At 38.8% G+C, this 22,284-nt stretch overlaps 2 protein-coding genes across 2 annotated transcripts; both read left to right on the forward strand.

Moving 5' to 3' along the window:
- Window positions 1–342: 342 nt before the first annotated feature.
- Window positions 343–2,173, forward strand: LOC134609342 (transcription factor Sox-17-alpha-like). Its single transcript, XM_063453021.1, has 2 exons — window positions 343–505; window positions 966–2,173. Exons 1-2 carry the CDS (start codon window positions 343–345, stop codon window positions 2,171–2,173), a joined length of 1,371 nt encoding a protein of 456 aa, XP_063309091.1.
- Window positions 2,174–19,767: 17,594 nt separating this feature from the next.
- LOC134609343 (transcription factor Sox-17-alpha-like) lies at window positions 19,768–21,593 on the forward strand. Its single transcript, XM_063453022.1, has 2 exons — window positions 19,768–19,930; window positions 20,383–21,593. Exons 1-2 carry the CDS (start codon window positions 19,768–19,770, stop codon window positions 21,591–21,593), a joined length of 1,374 nt encoding a protein of 457 aa, XP_063309092.1.
- Window positions 21,594–22,284: the final 691 nt, after the last annotated feature.

Genomic DNA, 22,284 nt, shown 5'->3' on the forward strand with positions numbered 1-22,284 from the left:
TAAATTATAAATGTGGGATCATGGTAACTCCCAATACTGTTCTCTGAGTTTATTAGTCTGACCTGAATGTGATAGAGGAAATCCCCCCTCACATTGTACAAACCCTGAAACTAACACAATGGGGCTGGGCTGCCTGCCTACCTCTGCCACCAGCCCCCAATGTGCTGATACCTGCCTGTGGGAGGGGAGAAGGAGAACAAAGACAACCAATCACAGCGTTGCCTGTTGCACAGTTCAGGTGAAGCCCCGCCCCTTAGCTCGCTGATTGGCTATTACTCTGGTATTAGAACTTTGAGCAGGCTGATGGAGTGATTCACTAGTGATCACCTCTCAGTCTAAGCCATGAGCAGCGAATTGAGAGCGGAATCTGCCAACATGAGGAGCCAAGTGGAGACTCGGGTCCGCCGACCCAAGAATGCATTTGTGGTCTGGGCCATGGACGAGAGAAAGCGGCTGGCACAGCAGAACCCAGGCCTTCCGAAAGGAGAGCTGAGCAAAATACAAGGTAAGAAAAGGCAACTTTACTCTTTCTGTCTGAAAATTTTATTAAATGACAAACTCTTATATTTTAGAATTACTGACACATTTATTTTTATTTTTTCCGTAAAATATTTTGTGTAAGTTTGATTTTTATCATTTAAAAAAAAAAAATGTTGTTCATGTTTTATCTTTATTAAACTGGATTCTTAACTATTAGTAAATATGGTAACTTTAATAATGCATGAAATGTATAGTACATTGTTTCCCGGGATGACATTTAATTCTCCTGCTATTCTTAATAATTTGAACTTTATCAGCGTTCTTACTGAGAATGTTCAGTGTAACAATGTACCTAATAGGGACAACGGCATGCATTGCATCCACCAGACTGGGTTATGGATTTTAAACATTTGTTACAAACAGTTTTACACGATCTCCCATGGCTGAAATCCTAATTGTTTATGTTTTTCTTGTTTCCTCTGCAGGGAAAGCATGGAGGGCTTTAACACGAACTGAAAAAATGCCTTTTTTTGTGGAAGCGGAGAGACTAAAAGAGCAGCACACCCAGGACCACACAAAAAAGCCTAAAAAACGTAAACTGGATCAAAAGAAGAAGAGATCGGGAAATGGATTTATTGGCATAAAGGAACAGCCAGCCCAGACCAGTACTGATGGAGGGTTGTGTTTGGACAGTTTCAGTATGGGCTATAACCAAGACCAGTCATATTGCCACTCTCAGCTTCCACAGAGCACCAGTCACTATAGAGACCACAACTACGACTACAGCTTGCCCACACCGGAAGCGTCACCTGTGAATTTGGTTGAAGCTGACTCTTTGTATTTTACATCTTCTGCCCAAGAAGTGGTGCCCTATTCATACAATACCACCAATTCCCACCAGCAGAGTCCTTGCATCTCATTAACTGTCAACCAATTGTCCCAGGCTGAAGAGATGGGCCTAGGTAGCCCAAATAACAATATGATTGTGTCCCAACAGCCTCCACAAATGTATTATGAACAATCATTTGCATCCTGCAGGCATGAGATGGTACTGCCAGGCTATCTCTCCCCACCTCCTGAATCCATACCCAGAGTGGCACCTTCCATGCAGCATGTTGATACATTGGGTCGTGTTTACAAAGCAGAGTTCAGTCAGTATCTGGGCTATGCAACCACACCAGAAGGAGGGATGTATCATAATAACCAAGATCGGACTCTTTCCCATACAGAGAATGGATTAATGAGTTCAGTTCTGCCTGATGCTAGCACTGCAACGTGTGCCACCTATTCCAGCGAGCAGAGTTCTTGCTCCTTCAACCAATTGTCCCAGGCTGTACAGGTGGGCCAAGGTAGCGCAATGAACAATATGATTGGGTGCCAACAGCCTCCACCAATGTATTATGAACAATCGTTTGTATCCGGCAGGCATGAGATGGTACTACCGGGGTATCTCTCCCCACCCCTCGAGACCATACCCCGAGTGGAACCTTCCATGCAGCATGTTAATACATTGGGTCGTGTTTACAAAGCAGAGTTCAATCAGTACCTGGGCTGTGTAACCATGGCAGAAGGAGGGATGTATCAACAAGGCCAAGACCAGACTGTGTCCCATACAGAGAATGCATTAATGAGTTCAGTACTGTCTGATGCTAGCACTGCAATGTATTATTGTAATAACTATTCCAATGCATGACACATCGGCTCCCTTCATCCTACTGCCTGTATTGCTATGCACTGATATTATGCATGCCCTGATTTGTCAGTTTGAATTATTATTTTTACATTTGCACTTAAAATAAATGAGCTCTTATCTTGAGGATATTTTGTTATAAGACTGTTTTGTGTGTAGGGGAAATGTGGACATACATTTCATTGCTACATGTAACATTACAATATCGAAAGTGTTAAATCTAATAGTTTATCAGTTTACAACGTGGATCTCCTTGTTAAAGCAATAAGTATGTAGCCGAGCCTTCGTCCTGACCAGGACTCTCCCTCTGCTATGATCAGGAGCAAGAACTAGCCAAGTAAATTGGGAGGATATTCATGGGGTCTTAAATATTAAAAATAATATTTTCATAAAAATTATCAAAAATTAATTACATTTTTATTATATCAAAATTAATATCTTGGCACTGTTTTCCCTATTATATTAATTTAAAGCTGAGAACCACCCACTATTTTTCATTCTCATAGATTCTGGAATTCGTTTCATTAGAGGATTTTTATTTCACCAATTAATCACAAATTGATTGTAAAAATATAATTTATTGTGACAATAATTAATAATAAAATGTAACATGCATGACAACAATCAGTGAATATTTAGGTATCACATAAGTATACAATATGGCAGTGATTTAACACAAATTACAGACAGCTAAATAGCAAGTTATATTCTTTATTGAGTTCACCCTACTGTCAATCTTTATGCTTAACGTTGATATGTCAAAACAAGATATAAATAATGAATGTTTAAAAAAGTATATATATATATATATATACCGTATATACTCGAGTATAAGCCGACCCGAATATAAGCCGAGGCCCCAAATTTTACCCCAAAATACTGGTAAAAAGGTATTGACTCGAGTATAAGACTAGGGTGGGAAATGCAGCAGCTACTGATAAATTTCTAAATAAAATTAAATCCTATAAAAATTATATTAATTGAATATTTATTTACAGTGTGTGTATGAATGCTGTGTGTGTGTATGAATGCAGTGTGTGTGTATGAATGCAGTGTGTGTGTATGAGTGCATTGTGTGTATGAGTGCAGTGTGTGTATGAGTGCAGCGTGTGTGTATGAGTGCAGTGTGTGTGTATGAATGCAGTGTGTGTATGAGTGCAGTGTGTGTGTATATGAGTGCAGTGTGTGTGTATGAATGCAGGGTGTGTATGAATGCAGTGTGTGTGTATGAGTGCAGTGTGTGTGTATGAATACAGTGTGTGTGTGTATGAATGCAGTGTGTGTATGTATGAATGCAGTGTGTGTGTGTATGAGTGCAGTGTGTGTGTATATGAGTGCAGTGTGTGTATAAATGCAGTGTATGTATGAATGCAGTGTGTGTGTGTATGAGTGCAGTGTGTGTGTGTGTATGAGTGCAGTGTGTGTATGAATGCAGTGTGTGTATGAGTGCAGTGTGTGTGTGTATGAGTGCAGTGTGTGTGTGTATGAGTGCAGTGTGTGTGTGTATTGATGCAGTGTGTGTGTGTATGAATGCAATGTGTGTGTATGAGTGCAGCGTGTGTATGAGTGCAGTGTGTGTGTATGAGTGCAGTGTGTGTGTGTGTATATGAGTGCAGTGTGTGTGTGTGTGTGTATGGATGCAGTGTGTGTGTGTATGAATGCAGTGTGTGTGTGTATGAGTGCAGTGTGTGTGTATGAGTGCAGTGTGTATGAATGCACTGTGTGTGTATGAGTGCAGTGTGTGTGTGTGTGTATGTGTGTGTGTTGCAGAGCCTTGGTGGGGGGTGGGCAATTTTATTATTATTTTTTTTTTATTATTTTAATAATTTTTTATTATTATTTCTTATTATATTTAATTAATTTTTATTTTATTTTATTTTATTATTTTTTATTATTATTTTTTATTTTATTTTATTATTATTTTTTTCGTCGTCCCCCCCTGTTTGATACATGGCAGGGAGGGGGGCTCTCACTCCATGGTGGTCCAGTGGATGGGCACTGTGTAGGAGGGGGGCTGGCAGAGAGTTTACTTACCTCTCCTGCAGTTCCTGTCAGCTCCCTCCTCCTCCACGGCGGTCCGGTCAGCTCCCTCTGTCAGCTCACACTGTAAGTCTCGCAGCCGCTCTATGACCACGTGGCTCTCGCGAGACTTACAGTGGGAGCTGACGGAGGTGCTGAACGGACCGCCGCGGAGGAGGAGGGAGCTGGCAGGAGAGGTAAGTAAACGCTCTGCAGCCCCCACAGCCCCCAGTCTGTCTTATGGCAACATAAATTGCCATAATACAGACAATTGACTCGAGTATAAGCCGAGTTGGGGTTTTTCAGCACAAAAAATGTGCTGAAAAACTCGGCTTATTCTCGAGTATATACGGTGTATATATATATATATATATATATATATATATATATATATATATATATTTATTTGTGGTCAGTTAATTAGTGACTGTGAAATACCATATGATAGGCTAAAGTCGGTGAGGTGTGCCGGAACCGACGTAGGGGGTAGGCCTGTAAAAAGGAGGGCCCCCCGAAAGTATTGTGTGAATATGAGAGGGTGCGGTGAACATCGTACGTCACTGCAGAGGTAAGGAGGGGGGGAGTAGCGTTTTAAAGGAACGCTAACTCCTGCCACAAATACAGGCCTATGGCCTTACACATATCAGAACATTTTTAGCAGACAGTTCATCAGGACATAAAAATTGCTGCCACACCAAAATAGGGAATCAAAGCTAAAAAGTGCAGGACTTTACAGGACCTACACAACTGTTCTCCATAAGATATTTTAAAAGATTTAAGGCAAAATAATTGCTTATTTTTGCAGTTTTCCAGGATTTGAAATGTACTGACCATGGTGGCTTAGTATTCCACCTTATTGTTTGGGAGCACTTTTCACTCCCTGAGCAACTGTTGGCTAAAAGATTTTCTATTTGGATAAAAAAAAAAAAAAAAAAATGCATTTTCATCTAGTTGTGCTGCACATTAAAAGGGCTTCCTATGGTGACATTGCAAACCACTGTATTTGTGAAGCAGCACTTTTCACTTCCTGAGCAACTGTTTTCTAAAATATTTATCTTATTGTATTTTTTAACCAGAAAAACTTTTTTATACAATTGTAGGAAAGTGTTGTGCAGGAGACAAAGTGTTGTCTTTGGAGACTTTGCAAACCGCTGCATTGGTGTGGCATCACTTTTCATGACTTGTATCATGAAGTGTCATGATTTTATTTTTGTTATTTGAAAAGGAATGCTTTTTTCAAGTCATGTAGGACGTGACAAGTGCTGCCCTTGTTGATGGTGTAAGCTACTGTATTGGTAAGCACTTTTCACATTTAGCACAATTGCATAAAAATGCATTAAAAAAAACTATAGGAAAATATTTTAGCAGACAGTTGTGCAGGACGTGAAAGATGTTGTCACATCAATACAGTGGCATTCTAAGCTAACAAGGGCAGCACTTTTCATGTCATACACAACTGTTATATAAAAGATTTTCTAAAAGATTTTTGCAAAAAAAAATTCTATGATTAAAGTTGTGCAGGACTTATAAAGCTTTCATGGCTAACTCCCCTGTATTGCTGTGGAAGCATTTTACACATCCTGCACAACTGTTTGCTACAAGATTTTCTCTTAGTTTTTTGTTTTTTTATGCATTTGTGCCGGTCGTGAAAAATGCTGCATTTGGTGACTTTGGAAACCTCTGTATTAGTATAGCAACACTTTTCATGTCCTGTACAACTGTTTGCTGAAGGATTTTCTTATTTATCTATTTTTGGAAAAGAATACTCAATTTTGGAGTTGTGTAGGATGCGGAAAGCGCTACCCTTGGTGGCTTGAAAAAACAGTGAATTGGTTTATGAATTCTATATATTTTACCTATTACACTAGAGAGTATTCTGTTGGCTGCTATGTTGTGAATATTTATTCTAGTGAACAAATATTCTCTATACATCTTATATCCAACTCCCGGCAGGATCCAAGACGCTCTGTTTAAATGGTAACAAACAAATACAAGAATGCTAAAATAGATCAATTTGGTTTAATATTTTTCATCCTTTGCTTTTTATATATCTGTCTACACAGATGTTAGTGCAGTCAGACAGTGTCTGAGCAATGAATAGCTTTCAGATCTCATTTTACATATGTAAATTATGTAAATGTCCTGAGAGATGTTGGGGGCGTCTACAATCCTAAGAAAAATGTGTATTGGCCCAAATTACAATTAAAAAAGCAAAACTTATTGTATCATTTGTATAGTTTGAACAATATGAGGGAGGGTAGCTGGTAGGTTTTACCCCCAGGATACATAGCTTGCTGACAGTGGATTGTAGTGCAGCAGTAACCAGTAATAGCGGTCACTGTCAGTGATATAACCTGCTTATTAAGTGTTCTTGCATAGCAAGACCACTTAATGTTATCTCACATATATATTATTATTAAGTGTTCTTGCATAGAAAGACCACTTAATGTTATCTCACATATATATTATTATTATTAAGTGTTCTTGCATAGCAAGACCACTTAATGTTATCTCACATATATATTATTATTATTATTCTTATTATTCTTATTATAGCCAAATTTGCCACCCTAACTCCTCCCACAGTTTTTACACTACATAGACAAAAATATACCAAAACGTGCAGATTGTTCCCGATCGGATTGCTATTACTTTGTGGAACGTTTCGCCGAATGGTTCACGGAATATCGTCGTTCTTCTGGCGAAATTTGTCCCATAGGAATGAATGGCAAAGCTAGAGTGGGAGCTGTCAAAAGCTGAAAAATCAGGACATGATTTCTAAACTGCCACCACTCCCTCATTTTCAGGCCCACCTACACAAATCTTATATCAAAACGTTCAGCTATCCCTGCTGCCACTAGAAATGTCCACGGCTAAGCCATAGTCCTGATTGTTTTCGCAATATGACCATTTGTTTGCAACTCACGCAGTCCATTGACATTCATTGAAACGCCACTCTGCAAAGCTCACATTTGAAGGGCAATTTCTAAACTGCGACTGTGCCTTCCTTGTTAACATCTCAGAGACATACTATTCATCAAAATGTAGGTCTGGGTCTTGTGATTCTCACAATATAAAGCTCTTCACTGTAGGATTTATAGTTTTTAAAATACGACCGTTTGAAGATGGCAACCGCCAAAATACTCTGACCTGTGCAAGGCTGCAGCAGCAAGTGATGTCATAGACAAAGCCTTTTGTACACCTGCTAGAGTTTTTATAAATGTATGGTTTAATGTAACTGTGCAACAAAAATGCAATTAAATGTGCTATATAAATGATAACAGTTACTGCGCCCACTCCAGTTGTAGACTACTGGTGGAGGCAAGAACACTTCACACAATTTCCCCAGAAATTGTAGCTTTTCTAGTTATTCTTATTATTCTTATTATAGCCAAATTTGCCACCCTAACTCCTCCCACAGTTTTTACACTACATAGACAAAAATATACCAAAACATGCAGATTGTTCCCGATCGGATTGCTATTACTTTGTGGAACGTTTCGCCGAATGGTTCACGGAATATCGTCGTTCTTGTGGCGAAATTTGTCCCATAGGAATGAATGGCAAAGCTAGAGTGGGAGCTGGCAAAAGCTGAAAAATCAGGACATGATTTCTAAACTGCCACCACTCCCTCATTTTCAGGCCCACCTGCACAAATCTTATATCAAAACGTTCAGCTATCCCTGCTGCCACTAGAAATGTCCACGGCTAAGCCATAGTCCTGATAGTTTTCACAATATGACCATTTGTTTGCAACTCACGCCTTCCATTGACATTCATTGAAACTCCACTCTGCGAAGCTCACATTTGAAGGGCAATTTCTAAACTGCGACTGTGCCTTCATTGTTAATATCTCAGAGACATACTATACATCAAAATGTAGGTCTGGGTCTTGTGATTCTCACAATATAAAGCTCTTCACTGTAGGATTTATAGTTTTTAAAATACGACCGTTTGAAGATGGCAACCGCCAAAATACTCTGACCTGTGCAAGGCTGCAGCAGCAAGTGATGTCATAGACAAAGCCTTTTACACCTGCTAATTTTTTATAACTGTATGTTTTAATGTAACTGTGAAGCACTTTGGGCAACAACGTTGCAATTAAATGTGCTATATAAATAAATACTAACAGTTACTCCGCCCACTCTAGTTGTAGACTACTGATGGAGGCAAGAACACTTCACACAATTTCCCCAGAAATTGTAGCTTTTCTAGTTATTATTATTATTCTTATTATAGCCAAATTTGCCACCCTAACTCCTCCCACAGTTTTTACACTACATAGACAAAAATTTACCAAAACGTGCAGATTGTTCCCGATCGCGTTGCTATTACTTTGTGGAACGTTTCGCTGAATGGTTCTCGGAATATCGTAGTTCTTGTGGCGAAATTTGTCCCATAGGAATGAATGGCAAAGCTAGAGTGGTAGCTGGCAAAAGCTGAAAAATCAGGACATGATTTCTAAACTGCCACTACTCCCTCATTTTCAAGCCCACCTACACAAATCTTATATCAAAACGTTCAGCTATCCCTGCTGCCACTAAAAATGTCCACGGCTAAGCCATAGTCCTGATTGTTTTCGCAATATGACCATTTGTTTGCAACTCACGCAGTCCATTGACATTCATTGAAACGCCACTCTGCAAAGCTCACATTTGAAGGGCAATTTCTAAACTGCGACTGTGCCTTCCTTGTTAACATCTCAGAGACATACTATTCATCAAAATGTAGGCCTGGGTCTTGTGATTCTCACAATATAAAGCTCTTCACTGTAGTATTTATAGTTTTTAAAATACGACCGTTTGAAGATGGCAACCGCCAAAATACTCTGACCTGTGCAAGGCTGCAGCAGCAAGTGATGTCATAGACAAAGCCTTTTACACCTGCTAATTTTTTATAACTGTATGTTTTAAAGTAACTGTGAAGCACTTTGGGCAACATTGCAATTAAATGTGCTATATAAATAAATACTAACAGTTACTCCGCCCACTCCAGTTGTAGACTACTGGTGGAGGCAAGAACACTTCACACAATTTCCCCAGAAATTGTAGCTTTTCTAGTTATTAAGTGTTCTTGCATAGCAAGACCACTTAATGTTATCTCACATATATATTATTATTATTATTCTTATTATTCTTATTATAGCCAAATTTGCCACCCTAACTCCTCCCACAGTTTTTACACTACATAGACAAAAATATACCAAAACGTGCAGATTGTTCCCGATCGGATTGCTATTACTTTGTGGAACGTTTCGCCGAATGGTTCACGGAATATCGTCGTTCTTGTGGCGAAATTTGTCCCATAGGAATGAATGGCAAAGCTAGAGTGGGAGCTGGCAAAAGCTGAAAAATCAGGACATGATTTCTAAACTGCCACCACTCCCTCATTTTCAGGCCCACCTACACAAATCTTATATCAAAACGTTCAGCTATCCCTGCTGCCACTAGAAATGTCCACGGCTAAGCCATAGTCCTGATAGTTTTCACAATATGACCATTTGTTTGCAACTCACGCCTTCCATTGACATTCATTGAAACTCCACTCTACAAAGCTCACATTTGAAGGGCAATTTCTAAACTGCGACTGTGCCTTCATTGTTAATATCTCAGAGACATACTATACATCAAAATGTAGGTCTGGGTCTTGTGATTCTCACAATATAAAGCTCTTCACTGTAGGAATTATAGTTTTTAAAATACGACCGTTTGAAGATGGCAACCGCCAAAATACTCTGACCTGTGCAAGGCTGCAGCAGCAAGTGATGTCATAGACAAAGCCTTTTACACCTGCTAATTTTTTATAACTGTATGTTTTAATGTAACTGTGAAGCACTTTGGGCAACAACGTTGCAATTAAATGTGCTATATAAATAAATACTAACAGTTACTCCGCCCACTCTAGTTGTAGACTACTGATGGAGGCAAGAACACTTCACACAATTTCCCCAGAAATTGTAGCTTTTCTAGTTATTATTATTATTCTTATTATAGCCAAATTTGCCACCCTAACTCCTCCCACAGTTTTTACACTACATAGACAAAAATTTACCAAAACGTGCAGATTGTTCCCGATCGCGTTGCTATTACTTTGTGGAACGTTTCGCTGAATGGTTCTCGGAATATCGTAGTTCTTGTGGCGAAATTTGTCCCATAGGAATGAATGGCAAAGCTAGAGTGGTAGCTGGCAAAAGCTGAAAAATCAGGACATGATTTCTAAACTGCCACTACTCCCTCATTTTCAAGCCCACCTACACAAATCTTATATCAAAACGTTCAGCTATCCCTGCTGCCACTAAAAATGTCCACGGCTAAGCCATAGTCCTGATTGTTTTCGCAATATGACCATTTGTTTGCAACTCACGCAGTCCATTGACATTCATTGAAACGCCACTCTGCAAAGCTCACATTTGAAGGGCAATTTCTAAACTGCGACTGTGCCTTCCTTGTTAACATCTCAGAGACATACTATTCATCAAAATGTAGGCCTGGGTCTTGTGATTCTCACAATATAAAGCTCTTCACTGTAGTATTTATAGTTTTTAAAATGTGACCGTTTGAAGATGGCAACCGCCAAAATACTCTGACCTGTGCAAGGCTGCAGCAGCAAGTGATGTCATAGACAAAGCCTTTTACACCTGCTAATTTTTTATAACTGTATGTTTTAAAGTAACTGTGAAGCACTTTGGGCAACATTGCAATTAAATGTGCTATATAAATAAATACTAACAGTTACTCCGCCCACTCCAGTTGTAGACTACTGGTGGAGGCAAGAACACTTCACACAATTTCCCCAGAAATTGTAGCTTTTCTAGTTATTAAGTGTTCTTGCATAGCAAGACCACTTAATGTTATCTCACATATATATTATTCTTATTATTCTTATTATTCTTATTATAGCCAAATTTGCCACCCTAACTCCTCCCACAGTTTTTACACTACATAGACAAAAATATACCAAAACGTGCAGATTGTTCCCGATCGGATTGCTATTACTTTGTGGAACGTTTCGCCGAATGGTTCACGGAATATCGTCGTTCTTGTGGCGAAATTTGTCCCATAGGAATGAATGGCAAAGCTAGAGTGGGAGCTGGCAAAAGCTGAAAAATCAGGACATGATTTCTAAACTGCCACCACTCCCTCATTTTCAGGCCCACCTACACAAATCTTATATCAAAACGTTCAGCTATCCCTGCTGCCACTAGAAATGTCCACGGCTAAGCCATAGTCCTGATAGTTTTCACAATATGACCATTTGTTTGCAACTCACGCCTTCCATTGACATTCATTGAAACTCCACTCTGCAAAGCTCACATTTGAAGGGCAATTTCTAAACTGCGACTGTGCCTTCATTGTTAATATCTCAGAGACATACTATACATCAAAATGTAGGTCTGGGTCTTGTGATTCTCACAATATAAAGCTCTTCACTGTAGGAATTATAGTTTTTAAAATACGACCGTTTGAAGATGGCAACCGCCAAAATACTCTGACCTGTGCAAGGCTGCAGCAGCAAGTGATGTCATAGACAAAGCCTTTTACACCTGCTAATTTTTTATAACTGTATGTTTTAATGTAACTGTGAAGCACTTTGGGCAACAACATTGCAATTAAATGTGCTATATAAATAAATACTAACAGTTACTCCGCCCACTCTAGTTGTAGACTACTGATGGAGGCAAGAACACTTCACACAATTTCCCCAGAAATTGTAGCTTTTCTAGTTATTATTATTATTATAGCCAAATTTGCCACCCTAACTCCTCCCACAGTTTTTACACTACATAGACAAAAATTTACCAAAACGTGCAGATTGTTCCCGATCGCGTTGCTATTACTTTGTGGAACGTTTCGCTGAATGGTTCTCGGAATATCGTAGTTCTTGTGGCGAAATTTGTCCCATAGGAATGAATAGCAAAGCTAGAGTGGTAGCTGGCAAAAGCTGAAAAATCAGGACATGATTTCTAAACTGCCACTACTCCCTCATTTTCAAGCCCACCTACACAAATCTTATATCAAAACGTTCAGCTATCCCTGCTGCCACTAAAAATGTCCACGGCTAAGCCATAGTCCTGATTGTTTTCGCAATATGACCATTTGTTTGCAACTCACGCAGTCCATTGACATTCATTGAAACGCCACTCTGCAAAGCTCACATTTGAAGGGCAATTTCTAAACTGCGACTGTGCCTTCCTTGTTAACATCTCAGAGACATACTATGCATCAAAATGTAGGCCTGGGTCTTGTGATTCTCACAATATAAAGCTCTTCACTGTAGGATTTATAGTTTTTAAAATACGACCGTTTGAAGATGGCAACCGCAAAAATACTCTGACCTGTGCAAGGCTGCAGCAGCAAGTGATGTCATAGACAGGGCCATTTGCACCTGCTAATGTTTTTATAACTGTATGTTTTAATGTAACTGTGCAACAACGTTGCAATTAAATGTGCTATATAAATAAATAATAACAGTTACTCCGCCCACTCCAGTTGTATACTACTGGTGGAGGCAAGAACACTTCACAATTTCCCCAGAAATTGTAGCTTTTCTAGTTGTAATAACTATTTCAATGCATGACACATCAGCTCCCTTCATCCTACTGCCTGTATTGCTATGCACTGATATTATGCATGCCATGATTTGTCAGTTTCAATTATTATTTTTACATTTGCACTTAAAATAAATGAGCTCTTATCTTGATGATATTTTGTTATAAGACTGTTGTGTGTGTAGGGGAAATGTGCACATACATATCATTGGTACATGTAACATTACAATATGAAAGTGTTAAATCTAATAGTTTATCAGTTTACAACATGGATTACATCAATAACAAATCTTAAATCAATCAGGTGAATAAAACATATCATAATTGATGTTTTGAGAAGCACAGCATAGGAGTGGTATGTTTTTGGTTTTAATATTCTTAAACATTAGGAGAACTGTCTATAGCTCCACGTGGATCTCCTTGTTAAAGCAATAAGTCTGATACAGCAGTATGTTTACAGAATATTAGATCTCTGGTGTCCAGGAAGATTATGTAGCCGAGCCTTTGTCCTGACCAGGACTCTCCCTCTGCTATGATCAGGAGCAAGAACTAGCCAAGTACATTTATGGGGTCTTAAATATTAAAAATAATATTTTCATAAAAATTATCAAAAATGAATTAAATTTTTATTATATCAAAATTAATATCTTGGCACTGTTTTCCCGATTATATTAATATATTAATTTAAAGCTGAGAACCACCCACTATTTTTAATTCTCATATATTCTGGAATTCGTTTCATTAGAGTATTTTTATTTCACCAATTAATCACAAATTGATTATAAAAATATAATTTATTGTGACAATAATTAATAATAAAATGTAACATGCATGACAACAATCAGTGAATATTTAGGTATCACATAAGTATACAATATGGCAGTGATTTAACACAAATTAAAGACAGCTAAATAGCAAGTTATATTCTTTATTGAGTTCACCCTACTGTCAATCTTTATGCTTAACGTTGATATGTCAAAACAAGATATAAATAATGAATTTTTAAAATAATTATATATATATATATATATATACCGTATATACTCGAGTATAAGCCGACCCGAATATAAGCCGAGGCCCCTAATTTTACCCAAAAAACTGGGAAAACTTATTGACTCGAGTATAAAACTAGGGTGGGAAATGCAGCAGCTACTGGTATATTTCTAAATAAAATTAGATCCTATAAATATTATATTAATTGAATATTTATTTACAGTGTGAGTATGAATGCTGTGTGTGTGTATGAATGCAGTGTGTGTGTATGAATGCAGTGTGTGTGTATGAGTGCAGTGTGTATGAGTGCAGCGTGTGTGTATGAGTGCAGTGTGTGTGTATGAGTGCAGTGTGTGTGTATGAATGCAGTGTGTGTATGTATGAATGCAGTGTGTGTGTATGAGTGCAGCGTGTGTATGAGTGCAGCATGTGTATGAGTGCAGTGTGTGTGTAAATGAGTGCAGTGTGTGTATGAATGCAGTGTGTGTGTATGAATGCAGTGTGTGTATGAGTGCAGTGTGTGTGTGTATGAGTGCAGTGCATGTGTATGAATGCAGTGTGTGTATGAGTGCAGTGTGTGTGTGTGTATGAATGCAGTGTGTGTGTATGAGTGCAGTGTGTGTGTGTATGAATGCAGTGTGTGTGTATGAGTGCAGTGTGTGTGTGTATGAATGCAGTGTGTGTGTATGAATGCAGTGTGTGTGTGTATGAGTGCAGTGTGTGTGTATGAGTGCAGTGTGTGTGTGTATGAGTGCAGTGTGTGTGTGTATTGATGCAGTGTGTGTGTGTATTAATGCAGTGTGTGTGTGTGTGTGTATGAGTGCAGTGTGTGTGTGTATGAGTGCAGTGTGTGTGTGTATGGATGCAGTGTGTGTGTGTGTGTGTGTATGAGTGCAGTGTGTGTGTATGGATGCAGTGTGTATGGATGCAGTGTGTGTGTGTATGAGTGCAGTGTGTGTGTATGGATGCAGTGTGTATGAATGCAGTGTGTGTGTGTATGAGTGCAGTGTGTGTGTGTGTGTGTGTGTGTGTGTGTGTGTGTGTGTGTGTGTGTGTGTGTGTATGTGTGTGTGTTGCAGAGCCTTGGTGGGGCTGGGCAATTTCATTATTCTTATTTTTTAATTATTTTAATAATTTTTTATTATTATTTCTTCATATATTTAATTTTTTTTATTTTATTATTTTTTATTATTTTTTTTTTATTTTATTATTAATTTTTTTTCTGTCGTCCCCCCCCTGATTGATACATGGCAGGGAGGGGGCTCTCACTCCCTGGTGGTCCAGTGGATGGACACTGTGTAGGATGGGGGCTGGGAGAGAGTTTACTTACCTCTCCTGCAGCTCCTGTCAGCTCCCTCTTCCTCCGCGGCGGTCCGGTCAGCTCCCTCTGCCAGCTCACTATGACCCCGCGGCTCTCGCAAGACTTAATCTGGGAGCTGACAGAGGTACTGAACGGACCGCCGCGGAGGAGAAGGGAGCTGACAGGAGCTGCAGGAGAGGTAAGTAAATGCTCTGCAGCCCCCACAGCCCAATATAAATTGCCATAATACAGACAATTGACTCGAGTATAAGCCGAGTTGGGGGTTTTCAGCACAGAAAATGTGCTGAAAAACTCGGCTTATACTCGACTATATACGGTGTATATATATATATATATATATATATATATATATATATATATATATATATATATTTATTTGTGGTCAGTTAATTAGTGACTGTGAAATACCATATGATAGGCTAAAGTCGGTGAGGTGTGCCGGAACCGACGTAGGGGGTAGGCCTGTAAAAAGGAGGGCCCCCCAAAGGTATTGTGTGAATATGAGAGGGTGCGGTGAACATCGTACGTCACTGCAGAGGTAAGGAGGGGGTGAGTAGCGTTTTAAAGGAACGCTAACTCCTGTCACAAATACAGGCCTATGGCCTTACACATATCAGAACATTTTTAGCAGACAGTTCATCAGGACATAAAAATTGCCGGCACACCAAAATAGGGAATCAAAGCTAAAAAGTGCAGGACTTTACAGGACCTACACAACTGTTCTCCATAAGATATTTTACAAGATTTAAGGCAAAATAATTGCCTATTTTTGCAGTTTTCCAGGATTTGAAATGTACTGACCATGGTGGCTTATAATTCCACTGTATTGTTTGGGAGCACTTTTCACTCCCTGAGCAACTGTTTGCTAAAAGATTTTCTATTTGGATAAAAAAAAACCAATGCATTTTTATCTAGTTGTGCTGCACATTAAAAGGGCTTTCTGTGGTGAAATTGCAAACCACTGTATTTGTGAAGCAGCACTTTTCACTTCCTGAGCAACTGTTTTCTAAAATATTTATCTTATTGTCTTTTTTTAACCAGAAAAACTTTTTTATACAATTGTAGCAACGTGTTGTGCAGGAGACAAAGTGTTGTCTTTGGAGACTTTGCAAACCCCTGCATTGGTGTGGCATCACTTTTCATGACTTGTATAAGTGTCATGATTTTATTTTTGTTATTTGAAAAGGAATGCTTTTTTCAAGTCATGTAGGACGTGACAAGTGCTGCCCTTGTTGATGGTGTAAGCTTCTGTATTGGTAAGCACTTTTCACATTTAGCACAATTGCATAAAAATGCATTAAAAAAAACTATAGGAAAATATTTTAGCAGACAGTTGTGCAGGACGTGAAAGATGTTGTCACATCAATACAGTGGCATTCTAAGCTAACAAGGGCAGCACTTTTCATGTCATACACAACTGTTATATAAAAGATTTTCTAAAAGATTTTTGCAAAAAAAATTCTATGATTAAAGTTGTGCAGGACTTATAAAGCTTTGATGGCTAACTCCCCTGTATTGCTGTGGAAGCATTTTACACATCCTGCACAACTGTTTGCTACAAGATTTTCTCTTAGTTTTTTGTTTTTTTTATGCATTTGTGCAGGTCGTGAAAAATGCTGCACTTGGTGACTTTGGAAACCTCTGTATTGGTATAGCGACACTTTTCATGTCCTGTACAACTGTTTGCTGAAGGATTTTCTTATTTATCTATTTTTGGAAAAGAATACTCAATTTTGGAGTTGTGTAGGATGCGGAAAGCGCTACCCTTGGTGGCTTGAAAAAACAGTGAATTGGTTTATGAATTCTATATATTTTACCTATTACACTAGAGAGTATTCTGTTGGCTGCTATGTTGTGAATATTTATTCTAGTGAACAAATATTCTCTATACATCTTATATCCAACTCCCGGCAGGATCCAAGACGCTCTGTTTAAATGGTAACAAACAAATACAAGAATGCTAAAATAGATCAATTTGGTTTAATATTTTTCATCCTTTGCTGTTAATATATCTGTCTACACAGATGTTAGTGCAGTCAGACAGTGTCTGAGCAATGAATAGCTTTCAGATCTCATTTTACATATGTAAATTATGTAAATGTCCTGAGAGCTGTTGGGAGCGTTTACAATCCTAAGAAAAATGTGTATTGGCCCAAATTACAATTAAAAAACCAAAACTTATTGTATCATTTGTAGAGTTTGTACAATATGAGGGAGGGGCACTGGTAGGTTTTACCCCCAGGATACATAGCTTGCTGACAGTGGATTGTAGTGCAGCAGTAACCAGTAATAGCGGTCACTGTCAGTAATATAACCTGCTTATTGTATCTATTATTATGCATGCAGGTGTTAAATATACATGAGGATGAATTACTGATCTGTGTGATGTTAATTCTGAAGAAATTGTGACAATTTCGTTTTAAACAAATTATGGCCACATTACGGGTGTGACTGTATCCAACTATATTTACTAAGATAGGTGTATAAAGTAGCCTTGCAACATTCATTCTTAATTCATTGTGAATTTCCCCTAATGTGCACTTCGTCTTCATGAAACATTTATATTACCACTACTGAGAAATGCATTTTCTAGATGTGCCTCCAAATTCCTAATATTTTTATTTATTTATTGAGAATGTAGCTTCAGATTCCACCAGCAAACCTAATATCCTGTTATAACATGAAATTCCCTTCCCACAATGTTTCCCCCCTGTGGTAACAGTGACTGCAATCACATGGTACTGTCCCAGCAGCCTCATACTATATCTGGTCTGATAGCGGGTTCTGAAACCCTATACGTGGGTAATTGGTGTAAGATTACCCCTCTGTAACTTTACATCCAGTCTGTCCCTTTACAGGGTCCATTTCATTCCCTGAGCTCACATAAGGTTATAAACCCATTAATGTTCATCTTCTTACTGGTGATTATGGCAACATAACTGATGGGAACTACAATAAATCTAACAGGCTAAAAGCAATCAGTACAGGGCTTGGATTCTTGTTAAATATATTATTACATATTAGGGAAAATTCTAGATCTGTGCTGAGATGGGGCTGACCCCCCACATGATGTGTGTTTACACAGTGCCTCTCACAGGGTGTATGTGAATGCCAAGCAGTATCTGAGTGGATGGTCAATCTATGAGAATTTCTGGGTATTTTTGAATCTGTGTGTTGGGGGTCAATGTCTATTCACATTATTGCTTTCTCTCTCTGTCAGGCTCTGGTTTTTCATTATTCTGTTTATTTGTTACGTGTCTCCTCTTGTCTCCTTTCTCTCTCCTTCTCCCTCTTTATTAAAGTTCTATTCTTTCTCTTATTGTAAACCTTTCATTCTCCTGTATCCATCTCTCTGTTTCTTTTTATTCTAGTTTTACTTCTCCTTTTTTATTCCAAATCCATTCCCTCTATTTCTGTTTCTCTATTTCCTCTTAATCCAGGTTTCACATCTGATCTTTCACTTCCAGATCTCCCTTTTCCTTATCTTTAGCTGTCTCACCATTTTCTCCAAGAATCCATGTCTCTCTCTTTATTCCTGCTTTCCTTGTATCCTCGAATCTTTCTTATTTTATTCTTCCTTTAATTCTACCACCATCTTCCCTTCATTCCAACTCTCCCCTCTTCTCACCCTTTTATTCCAGATAAGTTATCACATGCCCAGGGTAACATTCTATTGTCCCTTTCTAGGTGTTACTATTGTCTAGTTGCCCCAGCTGGACCCCCGTGGGCTGGTCCTGATTACTACACTTCCACAAGATGGAATTATTATTTACTGTGAGAAACGATATGAAGGTTATTCAGTGAAATATGAATTGTTAGATATTTAAAATCTATTTCACATTATAGACCAAAATACACAAACTATAAAAATTCTCCAAGTTAGATAGGTTTGTACTTTGGTTATTGTAACATAAAATATGAAATTCACTTTCCATCTCACAGTTCGCAGTTTAGTGAATAACCCAGAATGTGTCACAGTGCTCTGTCTGCAATAAGTCTGTGTGTCTGGAACTGGTTTCAATCAACACAACTCACACATCTTCATAAATTGTACAGGTAATGATGGAATGCTCCTTTTGTTGATGGGATGTTTGTTACTTTATGACGTTAATCAATACAGGTCACTTCTAATGCTCATTGATTAGATTGATAATTCTAGAATTGGAAATCTGATCAGTGAGTTGGATGTGTGACAGCACCGAGACAAACCCAGACTCCCCCCCACCCCCCCCTCCCCTTCCTTCCCCCAGGCCAGCACCTTAATGTTTAATATTCCTCAGTAGAATACAGTGCTCTATTGGCAGACAGGATACATGTCAATGTTTTCTATTGAACATCCCAGGACTTTTCCCACCATTGATGTTTAATTGATAATAAATTATAAATGTGGGATCATGGTAACTCCCAATACTGTTCTCTGAGTTTATTAGTCTGACCTGAATGTGATAGAGGAAATCCCCCCTCACATTGTACAAACCCTGAAACTAACACAATGGGGCTGGGCTGCCTGCCTACCTCTGCCACCAGCCCCCAATGTGCTGATACCTGCCTGTGGGAGGGGAGAAGGAGAACAAAGACAACCAATCACAGCGTTGCCTGTTGCACAGTTCAGGTGAAGCCCCGCCCCTTAGCTCGCTGATTGGCTATTACACTGGTATTAGAACTTTGAGCAGGCTGATGGAGTGATTCACTAGTGATCACCTCTCAGTCTAAGCCATGAGCAGCGAATTGAGAGCGGAATCTGCCAACATGAGGAGCCAAGTGGAGACTCGGGTCCGCCGACCCAAGAATGCATTTGTGGTCTGGGCCATGGACGAGAGAAAGCGGCTGGCACAGCAGAACCCAGGCCTTCCGAAAGGAGAGCTGAGCAAAATACAAGGTAAGAAAAGGCAACTTTACTCTTTCTGTCTGAAAATTTTATTAAATGACAAACTCTTATATTTTAGAATTACTGACACATTTATTTTTATTTTTTCCGTAAAATATTTTGTGTAAGTTTGATTTTTATCATTTAAAAAAAAAAAAATGTTGTTCATGTTTATTAAACTGGATTCTTAACTATTAGTAAATATGGTAACTTTAATAATGCATGAAATGTATAGTACATTGTTTCCCGGGATGACATTTAATTCTCCTGCTATTCTTAATAATTTGAAATTTATCAGCGTTACTGATAAATGTTCAGTGTAACAATGTACCTAATAGGGACAACGGCATGCATTGCATCCACCAGACTGGGTTATGGATTTTAAACATTTGTTACAAACAGTTTTACACGATCTCCTATGGCTGAAATCCTAATTGTTTATGTTTTTCTTGTTTCCTCTGCAGGGAAAGCATGGGGGGCTTTAACACGAACTGAAAAAATGCCTTTTTTTGTGGAAGCGGAGAGACTAAAAGAGCAGCACACCCAGGACCACACAAAAAAGCCTAAAAAACGTAAACTGGATCAAAAGAAGAAGAGATCGGGAAATGGATTTATTGGCATAAAGGAACAGCCAGCCCAGACCAGTACTGATGGAGGGTTGTGTTTGGACAGTTTCAGTATGGGCTATAACCAAGACCAGTCATATTGCCACTCTCAGCTTCCACAGAGCACCAGTCACTATAGAGACCACAACTACGACTACAGCTTGCCCACACCGGAAGCGTCACCTGTGAATTTGGTTGAAGCTGACTCTTTGTATTTTACATCTTCTGCCCAAGAAGTGGTGCCCTATTCATACAATACCACCAATTCCCACCAGCAGAGTCCTTGCATCTCATTAACTGTCAACCAATTGTCCCAGGCTGAAGAGATGGGCCTAGGTAGCCCAAATAACAATATGATTGTGTCCCAACAGCCTCCACAAATGTATTATGAACAATCATTTGCATCCTGCAGGCATGAGATGGTACTGCCAGGCTATCTCTCCCCACCTCCTGAATCCATACCCAGAGTGGCACCTTCCATGCAGCATGTTGATACATTGGGTCGTGTTTACAAAGCAGAGTTCAGTCAGTATCTGGGCTATGCAACCACACCAGAAGGAGGGATGTATCATAATAACCAAGATCGGACTCTTTCCCATACAGAGAATGGATTAATGAGTTCAGTTCTGCCTGATGCTAGCACTGCAACGTTCTGTGCCACCTATTCCAGCGAGCAGAGTTCTTGCTCCTTCAACCAATTGTCCCAGTCTGTACAGGTGGGCCAAGGTAGCGCAATGAACAATATGATTGGGTGCCAACAGCCTCCACCAATGTATTATGAACAATCGTTTGTATCTGGCAGGCATGAGATGGTACTACCGGGGTATCTCTCCCCACCCCTCGAGACCATACCCCGAGTGGAACCTTCCATGCAGCATGTTAATACATTGGGTCGTGTTTACAAAGCAGAGTTCAATCAGTACCTGGGCTGTGTAACCATGGCAGAAGGAGGGATGTATCAACAAGGCCAAGACCAGACTGTGTCCCATACAGAGAATGCATTAATGAGTTCAGTACTGTCTGATGCTAGCACTGCAATGTATTATTGTAATAACTATTCCAATGCATGACACATCGGCTCCCTTCATCCTACTGCCTGTATTGCTATGCACTGATATTATGCATGCCCTGATTTGTCAGTTTGAATTATTATTTTTACATTTGCACTTAAAATAAATGAGCTCTTATCTTGAGGATATTTTGTTATAAGACTGTTTTGTGTGTAGGGGAAATGTGGACATACATTTCATTGCTACATGTAACATTACAATATCGAAAGTGTTAAATCTAATAGTTTATCAGTTTACAACGTGGATCTCCTTGTTAAAGCAATAAGTATGTAGCCGAGCCTTCGTCCTGACCAGGACTCTCCCTCTGCTATGATCAGGAGCAAGAACTAGCCAAGTAAATTGGGAGGATATTCATGGGGTCTTAAATATTAAAAATAATATTTTCATAAAAATTATCAAAAATGAATTACATTTTTATTATATCAAAATTAATATCTTGGCACTGTTTTCCCTATTATATTAATTTAAAGCTGAGAACCACCCACTATTTTTAATTCTCATAGATTCTGGAATTCGTTTCATTAGAGGATTTTTATTTCACCAATTAATCACAAATTGATTGTAAAAATATAATTTATTGTGACAATAATTAATAATAAAATGTAACATGCATGACAACAATCAGTGAATATTTAGGTATCACATAAGTATACAATATGGCAGTGATTTAACACAAATTACAGACAGCTAA

Source organism: Pelobates fuscus, chromosome 4, assembly GCF_036172605.1.
Source record: "Pelobates fuscus isolate aPelFus1 chromosome 4, aPelFus1.pri, whole genome shotgun sequence".
NCBI lineage: Eukaryota > Metazoa > Chordata > Amphibia > Anura > Pelobatidae > Pelobates > Pelobates fuscus.